Source organism: Cynoglossus semilaevis, chromosome W (assembly GCF_000523025.1).
Source record: "Cynoglossus semilaevis isolate Cse_v1.0 chromosome W, Cse_v1.0, whole genome shotgun sequence".
Lineage (NCBI taxonomy): Eukaryota > Metazoa > Chordata > Actinopteri > Pleuronectiformes > Cynoglossidae > Cynoglossus > Cynoglossus semilaevis.
This window is the reverse complement of record NC_024327.1, coordinates 6,505,321-6,515,791: the sequence shown is the minus strand read 5'-3', so window position 1 is coordinate 6,515,791 and position 10,471 is coordinate 6,505,321. Positions and strand designations below refer to the sequence as shown.

General features: G+C 43.1%; 1 protein-coding gene across 1 annotated transcript in view; it reads right to left on the bottom strand.

Moving 5' to 3' along the window:
* LOC103397059 (methylcytosine dioxygenase TET3-like) overlaps positions 1-10,471 on the bottom strand; it is a 31,712-nt gene that overhangs the window by 9,341 nt on the left and 11,900 nt on the right. The window contains exons 2-5 of the mRNA XM_017042774.2: positions 7,176-10,011; positions 3,808-3,898; positions 3,148-3,154; positions 981-1,027 (exon numbers count right to left, since the gene is read on the bottom strand). Of these exons, the coding sequence (XP_016898263.1) occupies positions 981-1,027; positions 3,148-3,154; positions 3,808-3,898; positions 7,176-9,963 (2,933 nt within the window). The 5' untranslated portion in view covers positions 9,964-10,011. The remainder of the gene's footprint in view (positions 1-980; positions 1,028-3,147; positions 3,155-3,807; positions 3,899-7,175; positions 10,012-10,471) is intronic.

Genomic DNA, 10,471 nt, shown 5'->3' with positions numbered 1-10,471 from the left:
CGATGGTAAATCTTTTAAATTAAAATTACTAAAAACTAACAGCCTTCACTTTGACTAGTTCCACATTATGTTAGACAAAAAATGTGCACAGCATGTAGGCTGCAGAAAAACAGTCAGACTAGCATAAAAAAAAAGAAATAAAATAACAACGGCATCACTTTGTTCGTTATGACACAGAGGTTGCTTATATTTTAAATATAAAAAGTGAGTATTTTTAAGGCTATTATTCTTCAGTTTTCTCTAAAAACATATTGTTCCGTTTGAAAATGTAGGTTAAATTCAATGGATAAATAACCTGGTCGATGACACCCGAGACTGTCTGAAGTTCTACAAGAAGCATTTAATCTGTAGTCATAACACAGCTGCCTGAAGAGCTTTGGTCAGTCTCAAAGTAGTATTTGTTCATGAGTTATTTGCACTGATTAGTGTTGCTTTAAAACTAAAGGTGGAAATGAAAAGATTCAGTCGAACACAAAAACAGCTGAACACACTAGTTCTTCTTTTTCTTTCGGCTTTGTCCCTTTTTCAGGGGTTGCCACAGCAAATCATTGATTTCCATCTCTCCCTGTTCTCTGTATCTTCTACTCTGACTCCAACTACCTGCATGTCCTCCCTCACTGCATCCATATATCTCCTCTTTGGCCTTCCTCTCTTTCTCCTACCTGGTAGCTCCATCTCTAACATTCTTCTACCAATGTATCCACTGTCCCTCCTCTGCACATGTCCAAACCATCTCAATCTGGCTTCTCTAGCTTTTTCTCCAAACCTTCCTGTCTGTGTTGTCCCTCTAATGACCTCATTCCTGACCCTGTCCATTCTTGTCACTCCTAAAGAGAATCTTAGCATCTTTAACTCTGCCACCTCCAGCTCCTCCTCCTGTCTTCTGCCTATTGCTACTGTCTCTAAACCATACATCATGGCTGGTCTCACCACTGTCCTGTAAACCTTTCCCTTCACCTTAGCTGACACTCTTCTGCCACCGATCACTCCTGACACTTTTCTCCAGCTGTTCCATCCTGCCTGTACTCTATTCTTCACCTCTCTTCCACAGTCTCCGCTGCTCTGAACAGTTGATCCTAAGTACCTAAACTCCTGCACCTTCACCACCTCTGCTCCTTGTAGCCTCACTATTTCACTGTTCTGCCTTTCGTTTACACACATGTACTCTGTCTTGCTGCGACTGACCTTCATTCCTCTTCTTTCTAGTGCAAACCTCCACCTCTCTAGGTTCTCTTCTAGCTGCTGCCTACTCTCACTACAGATCACAATGTCATCTGCAAACATCATAGTCCATGGGGACTCCTGTCTGACCTCATCTGTCAATCTGTCCATCACCACAGCAAACAAGAAGGGGCTCAGGGCCGATCCTTGATGTAGTCCCACCTCCACTTTGAAGTCTTCTGTCCTCCCAACAGCGCACCTCACTACTGTTGTACTATTCTCATACATGTCCTGCACCAAACTAACATACTTCTCTGCCACTCCTGACTTCCTCATACAAAACCACAATTCCTCCCTTGGCACTTTGTCATATGCCTTTTCTAGATCTACAAATACACAATGCAGCTCCTTCTGACCTTCCCTGTACTTCTCCATCAACATCCTCAAGGCAAATATTGCATCTGTGGTACTCTTCCTAGGCATGAAACCATACTGTTGTTCACAAATCTCCACTTCCTGCCTCAACCTAGCTTCAACTACTCGTTCCCAAATCTTCATTGTATGGCTCATCAACTTTATCCCTCTGTAGTTGTTACAACTCTGTGCATCACCCTTCTTATGAATTGGCACCAGAACACTTTTTCTCCACTCATCAGGCATCTTGCCAGTCTCTAAAATTCTGTTAAACAAACCAGTCAGGAAATTTACTGCCACTTCTCCTAAACACTTCCATACTTCCACTGGTATGTCATCAGGACCAACTGACTTTCCACTCTTCATCCTCTTCAGGGCTTTTCTAACTTCATCCTTTCTAACCTGATCTACCTTCTTCCTACTAGTCTCTGGCTCCTCGTTTCTACTTTCCCTTTCATTTTCCTCATTTAACAACTCCTCAAAGTATTCCTTCCATCTTCTCAGCACACTTTCCTCACTTGTGATCACATTCCCCTCTCTGTCCTTAATCAACCTCACCTGCTGCACATCCTTCCCAGCTTGATTTCTCTGTCTCGCCAATCTATACAACTCCTTTTCTCCTTCCTTTGTTTCCAAACTCTCATACAACTCCTCATATGCCTTTTGTTTGGCCTTGGCCACTTCCCTCTTCACCTCCCTTGTCCTCTCTTTGTACTCCAGTCTGTTCTCTTCTGTTCTGTCACTGTCCCATCTCTTCTTCGCTAATCTCTTTCTCTGCACACTCTCCTGGATCTCCTCATTCCACCACCAGGTCTCTTTGTCCTCCTTTCTCTGCCCAGAGGACATACCTAGCACCTTCCTACCTGTCTCCCTAATCACTGCAGCTGTAGTCTCCCAATCATCTGGGAATATCTCAACACTACCCAGAACTGCCCTTACTTCCTTCCTGAAGTCTTCACAACATGTCTCTTTCCTTAGTTTCCACCACTTGATCTTCTGCTCTGTCTTCACTCTCTTCCTTTTTGTCACCTCCATCGTCATTTTACACACTACCATCCGATGTTGTTTGGCTACACTCTCACCTGCCACCACCTTACAGTCTCTAATCTCCCTCAGATTACATCTTCTACATAGAATATAATCTATCTGTGTGGACCTGCCTCCACTCTTGTAAGTCACCCTATGTTCCTCTTTCTTTTGGAAATATGTGTTTACCACAGCCATTTCCATTCTCTTTGCAAAATCTACCACTGCCTGTCCTTCTACGTTTCTCTCCCTAACACCAAACCTGCCTATCACTTCCTCATCTCCTCTGTTCCCTTCCCCTACATGACCATTTAGGTCTGCTCCAATCACCACTCTCTCTCTCCTGGGGATACTCTCTACCATCCAATCTAGCTCCTTCCAGAACTTCTCCTTTTCTTCCAACTCACAGCCCACCTGTGGGGCATAACCACTAACAACATTAATCATCTCTCCTTCTACTTCTACCTTCACACACATCAACCTGTCTGACTCTCTTTTCACCTCTACCACATTTCTTACATATTCTTCCTTTAGGATCACCCCTACTCCATTTCTCTTCCCATCTGAACCATGATAAAACAGTTTGTAGCCTCCTCCAATGTTTCTAGCATTACTGCCCTTCCACCTGGTCTCCTGCACACACAAAATACTCTTCTTCTCTCCATCACATCAGCTATTTCTCTACTTTTCCCTGTCATTGTACTTACATTCAAAGTTCCAAACTTCAGACTAACACGTCTATTCTTCATCTTTTCTCTTTTTCTTCTAACCAAACGCCCTCCTCTTCTTCTCTGTCTCTGACTCTGACCAACAAATGTACTAAAGACAGAATTTTCGCTGCATTTGACCCGTCTATGACCCAGGAGCATTCTACTGCACTATACTTCGCCAAGAGCAATACACCAACAACTTTTTAGCTTCCATTTATATGCAGGAAAAAGCATCCAAGTTCTAAATAATCATTAGATATTACTGTATTTTTCGGACCATGAGGTGCACTGTCGATTTTTGAGAAAATTTAAGGCTTATAAGTGCGCCTTATAGTGCAGAAAATACGGTATTCTTCTCCTTATGTGGCATCATTCCAACTTTCTCTCCACTATCTTTCTATTTTGGCTGAAAAGCCTTAAAAGTTAAGGCGAAGAGAAGATCTGAGGAGATCAAAGGAGTAGAGGAGGGGAGAGAGGAGAGAAGAGAAGCTCTCACCTTGTCTCCATCAGAGTACGGATAGAAGCAACAGTCGGTCCAGATCCGAGATGATTGTAGTAGGGCCCTTCAACTTTCTCCAAGATTTGTTCTTGAAAAGGAACACACATTTAGGTATTACTAATAAATCTCTCATATCTTTTTATTTTATTTTTCTCCATTAACAACATTAATCTACAGGTTTCATACAGTTACTCACTACACTCTTTTTTAACGTATTACTTTAGTTAGAAATAGGGAACTGGTCTGTTTTCTTATGGTTAAAATTCTCCACTAATGTGTGAAAACCCTAAATGAACTGTTGGAGCAGTGTTGGTAATGATGACTTGAGAACCTTCATGTCATATGTTGTATCTGATGTTGTAGTTCTTGAGCATTTTTAATCAGACTGTCTCTGAATTCCATGATTTAAAAGACTTTAATGAGCCCTCTTGTCCTACGTATTTTGGTCCATTCTGGTCTGTAAGTCTCTACTTCTTATTACATCTCAGTTTGTGTGTAGGGTTTGATGCTAGATCAAAAGTAGAGCTGATTTGTTTCGATTGGGGCTGGGGGGTTTGTGAAAAGAAAACTTCTTCTTTGCAACATGAGCCAAATCATATGAGAAACGTGAGAATCTACCACTGATTGCAACATCCACTTCCCACAAATACTGGGACACATATTAATACACTGCTTACGCTCAAACACCAGGCAGTGACTGCAGGGCATGGTGCTTGAGTGAAATCACACACTGCAAAGAGGAGGATGTTTGAGGGAAGCATCAATGACTTAGTGTGTGTAAATGTTAAAAAAGAATAAAGGGTGTCTCTGAATGTGCTTCTCTGTGTGTGTGTGTGTGTGAGTTTGTGTGTTGTTGTTGTTGACCACTGTTTCACAGATGTCTGGAATGCCTTCACTGTGTAGCTGCATGTAATGTGTTCTACATTAACAGTAAATCAATTTTAATTTTTCAGCAGTTACATTTAAAGAAACAAAAAAAAAATTAAAATGATAGATTTAATTCTATTTTAAGATGCTAATCACTAGGGCTAAAGTAAGGACCACAGAAGTATTGAGTTAGACGGCATTTTGCCAGTGGCACGTTGGCCCAGAGGCAATGACTCTGTCATTGGTGTGGAACCCCAGGGTTCACCTCCTTGGCCAGTTCAAGTCCCGGTTAGGGTGGTTGCCGCAGGAAAGGTTAGGGGGCTTGGTACGGTCCAGATGGATGCAGAAAGACATTTATGAAGGGGTTGACAAATATAAACAAATTAAATAATATTAAATATAAATTGATCTTCTCATTCATTTTAATACATCACAGACATTTATCAGATGGTAGCCCCTAAAGGGACACTATGTACTATGTAATTGTAAATAACAATTACAATAAATTTAAAAAATGTATCAAAGTAACCTTTACTGATTATACACATCTTTGCTTAGTACTTGTAATTAATCCAAAGTACTAAGATGAAACGATCTTACAGATAAATCATAGTCACTAAAATACTATATTCCATTAATGTTAAAAATGTTGTGATATTTTTGGCTCAATGAGAGCATGAGGTCAGATTCTACTGTTGATGCAGGGAGGAACCAGGGCAAGAGGTGGAGGAGTGATAGTACTGCATTACAGTGTGTGTGTCCTTACAGATAAGAGCAGTTAGGATGACCAAGTGATGATCAAATATTTTTTAAACCTAATCTAAGTCTAAAATGAAAAAACTTTGGATTCAGAATCTAAAGTCTGGTCTCTTTGCTCTTCAGTGACAGAAAATGAAATATCGTTGGAGAAAACATAGTATTTGAGTGGAAAAAACCTTTGAGGTTTTAGAAATATTTAAAGATATGTTTACATTTTTTCTGCACATTATAAACCATTGGGTTAACCAATAAATTGAGGAAATACATTGATTCATCAAGGGCAAATCGTTCAGTAGACACTACTCCGCATTGTGTACTTTTCCTGCCATGTTATACATGTTATATACACTGTTGCTGTGTTAAGCAGTTGAGAACGTTTTATATATTGAGCTTTATTGTCTAATTGATGTGAATTATGTTTTTACTGAAAGTGCAGTTAAAGTGTATGAAAACATTTTTCTGCCAAAACAGCAGCAAACCCCCAACCTTACTTTTCTGTAGGTTTATGTCTGGCACTTCTTCTATTGTTTCTTTGTGCTGCCTTCATTGTCACTTACACATTATAGATGGCCACAGTCATAAAACACCAACACATTCTTAGACACACTGAACAAGAATCCTCAGAGACGCTGGCAGAGGAGGACTGAAATATCTAGTCTGTGTACATTAACTAGTAAAGTGAATTTTGTTCAGTGTCATTCATTGAAATTTCTAGTTGTTTTCTATGTTGTTTTGACTAGAAACAACAGAGAGTTAGTCTAAAGTGGTTAGTCTATAAGTAAGTTTTTTTGCCAAAAATATTTTATTTATTTATTTATTTATTTTAGGGTTTTTTTTAAACTACCGTATTTTCCAGACTATAGAACGCACCTGAATATAAGCACACTAAGTTTTAAAAAAATATATATAAATTTACATATATATATATATAAGGCACACAGGACTATGGGCCGCTGATATCCAGGTTGAGAAATGAGATACTTACCGGTTCATGCCACCTGCTTTTATGCCCTCTGAAAGCCTTTGTCGTCTTTTATCATTGAGTTCTTCCCACTGCCGTCTCCAACGTCTCACCATGGATTCATTAACACCAAGCTTACGTGAAGCAGCCCTATTTCCTTCTTGGCTAGCCAGATCAATGGTCCTCAACTTAAAAGCTGCATCATACGAACTTCTTCGTGTGTTTTCCATAATGAGGGGGTGAGGGTGTGAAAATAATTTGCTGTCGTGCGTGTTGTGTTGCATGTGCTAAATAAAAACTAGCGTGTTCTTCTTTGCACTGACTTCCCCTGTCAGTCTTGTTTTAGCACTTCCTGCTAGAACGCCCCCTGGCGGCTGAAGAAAAATCCATAGAAAAGCCGCATCTTTGTATAAGCCGCATGGTTCAAAACGTGGGAAAAAAGTAGCGGCTTATAGTCAAGAAAATACGGTATTGCAATTACTTTAATTAAATTAATGAAACAGAATTACTTGTCACCACTGCACACAATGAAATCTGACCTCTGTGTTTAACCCATCACCATAGTGAACAGAGGCAGTTCAAGTGGCCCGGGAGCAGTGTGTGGGGAGTTTCATGCTCTTTCGTGCACTTCAGTGACAATTTTCGCAGCTGAGGGACACAAACCTGTGCCCTTCCAAACCCAAGTCTGCTTCCTTAACCACCTAGCCACCACTGTAGAATGTACGTTCACAGTGCGTTTTATATAAGCCATCACTGGCAGTTAGAAACACAGACTTACCCACACAGTTGCAAAGGGGAAACTCTGGCTGTAAATCTTTGGAAGGAGTATCCAACAGGTTCTTGGTTGGGGTATCCAGGTAGTGCAAAGGAGACTCCAGGAAGCCTTTGAGAGATGGAGAAAAGGGCAGACTGTCCTTTGTGGGTGTGTCTTCCTCAGAAAAGCATGTGGTGGACAGAACTGCTACATCTCCTGAGGCTTCAATCTTCATACGTTTAGGAAGGGAGGAACAAGGCAACTTCTCCAACACACTGTGCTGCTGCTGGTCTACAACTGCATCCTGATGTGGAAGGCCATGCTGCCCCACAGCTGGGTGTTCTGTGGATGCCTGGTTTGAAGTTGCTCCACTCTGGGTCTCACATACATCCTTGTTAACTTCCACTGCCTGATCATCTGGGTGAAGTGGTAACATAGCTTGAGTGGAAGTAGCAACTGAGGGTGCTGGCTGAGAGGTGGATGATGATGATGATGATGTGGGAATGAGGTCCTGTGGATTATTGTTAAGCTGATTTTCCAGTTTTGAGGCTTCAGCTGTTTGCTCCATAGACTGACATGTAGGTATATCTGGTGTCGTTTCCCCAAATTCAGCCTCAAACTGGCGAATCAGGTCTTCGCACTTCGGGTCTAAATTGAGAAGTAATTGTGAGGTGCTGGATGAACAAGTGGAGGTCAGAGGTACAGTGGTGCTGGTGTTACTGGGGGCTGGGGTGTCCACTCCTTCTGACTCTGACAAAGCAGAAATAGCAGAAGGGGAAGTCATTGAGGAACTGGCTATGGATACCTGAGATTGGGCTGGGGCAGGGAGGCCTGCAGCAGCAGCCTGAGTGGAGTTACTATGTAAGGGCAGCGGGGGGAGGCAGCCTGGTTGCAGGCTGTTTTGAGCCGCAGCCCTGTCCATCATGAGGACGGATGGTTTTTGTATAGCTATCTGGATCTGAGGCAGGAAGGTTGGCATGGAAGCTTTCTGCTTAACCTTCTTGATGATTATCTGTTTGGGTTTGGGCAGGGTAGAACCTGGAAGCACCCCACACGCAGCTTTTGTTAAAGGAGATCCATGGACACCTTTATTCTTCCTGGGTTCCTTTGGCTCCTGTTTGATGGCCAGATGTGAAAGATCGTCTACCTCCATCTGCAGCCAGCATTTTTTCAAACTTTGGCAAGTTGCATGTTGGCCAGATGCACCAAAACTGGAGGAGTGGTTAGGGAAGAGGTTCCTTTTGTGATGAAGGTGGTGTTGCAGAGCTGCCTGAGTGGAGTGGCTGCTGGTCGCTTGGCCAGGTGACAGCAGAGTGCCAGAATAGTGCTGACCTTGCTGCTGACCATTAGCCATACCATAATGTCCCATTGTGGCGGTGTGATTTTGGTGCTCACCCATGTCTGGCTCCTGCTTTAACCTGGACAGTGTTGGTTTATCCTGGACCTGGATAATTCCATTCTGTTTCAGGTTGAGCTGCTGTGTGACTGGCAGCTTGAAAGAAGCATTGCTGAACTTACCACTTGTGCCACCGAGCAGTTGTTTGAGCTCTGACATTGGGTCCGAACTATTGGGAGTTGCAGTGACAACATCGGAGTGTGGCTCAGATTTCATATACATCCATGAATTCCTTTTTTCATGGCCTCTTCCAGATATATGCTGCCATTGTTGTGGATTGGCACTGAAGCTTTTAGGCTTTCTTTGACCTGGGAAGGGAGAGGTAGAAGAAGGGAGTGGGGCAGCATGTATTGGCTGGCCCTGGGATTTGGGTCTGTGTTGTTCAAAGGGCAGTGGACCCTGCTGGTTGTTGTGTACTGCAGGGGGGACAGACTGAGAGCGTGAAGACGATGAGTGGGAGCTAGGAGAGTGTGGGAACAAATTAGAACCATTATAGGGATAGGAGAAGAGGTTCTGTACATGTTGATGGTGGAGGTGTTTGTGTGGGGTTTGACTGGTAGAGCCACCGGGTTGTGGACTGGTACCAGATAGTTGTGTCAAAGCTTCTATAGCAATGGCTGTCTGAAGATTGATATTCTTTTCCTTAGCTATAGAGAGCACCTGGGGAGAGCAAGTGATTGGGGGTTTGGTGCAGGGCACCTGGCTTGGGTGAGGGCCTTGAAGCTGCTGAGAGTATGATGCATGCTGGCTTCCATTGGCTTGGGAGTAGGGCTGAGACTGCTTCTTCAACTGGGGTAGCTGTTGATGAGCCTTCTCTTTCTTGTGGGCATTTTGGTTCTCAGTGGTTGTCAACTTGATCCTCTTCTCCAGCCACTCAAGATAGTCTGGACATTCTGGGCCATCACAGTTGCAGTTGGGAGGTTTGTGTCCATGCTTAGCTTGAATTAGTGCTGTCTGTAGAGTGTTCAGGTCCTCTGGAGATTGGCAGCTTCCTTCAGACGCTTGTGCAGGGTGTCGGGCCTGACCTCCTTCGGCACACATCTCCTTGGTGAATCTCTCATACAGGTGGGCTGTGTTAGGCTGCACAAGACGGCAGGAAGATGAAGAGGATGGGGGCAAGGAGCCAGCCAGAGCAGAGAAAGCCACCAGGTTGTAAGCATCCTCCATATTTGCATGATGGACAGGTTTATGGTTATTTGCATCATCACTGCCATACCAACATGGCTGCTGCTGTTGTTGGATGTCACTGACTTTGCCATGTCCTGGCACCCAGAAATGACTTGGAGGTGCACTGTTTGCCCTCTGTTGCTGTGTTTCCATCGATGCCTCATTGTTGTTATGGTAGCTATTTACCCCATTGGCTAGTTCCATGCTCAGTACGCCTTCCTGGAGGCGGTCATGTGACCAAATTTCCATCTGGCCTCCACTTCTGGGGCCATCCACTGATGTGACCTCACGTACAGTCTGAAAGAAACATGAGGGATAATGTTAATGATATGAAAAATAACTAAATTAAACACATGTGACTGATGTGTATAAAACCTCTCACTAAAGAGTGATTATGGAGTGACCCCCACTATAATTGTGGTGACAATTAATTTAAAACGTGTATTGGCTTCTCTCTCATCTCTTAGTCTCACAGAGCTGCTGTGTCACATGGGTGAGGCTATTCTTCTTTTTCTTTCGGCTTTGTCCCTTTTTCAGGGGTTGCCACAGCAAATCATTGATTTCCATCTCTCCCTGTTCTCTGCATCTTCTACTCTGACTCCAACTATCTGCATGTCCTCCCTCACTGCATCCATATATCTCCTCTTTGTCTCCTACCGGGTAGCTCCATCTCTAACATTCATCTACCAATGCATCCACTGTCCCTCCACTGCACATGTCCAAACCATCTCAATCTGGCTTCTCTAGCTTTTTCTCC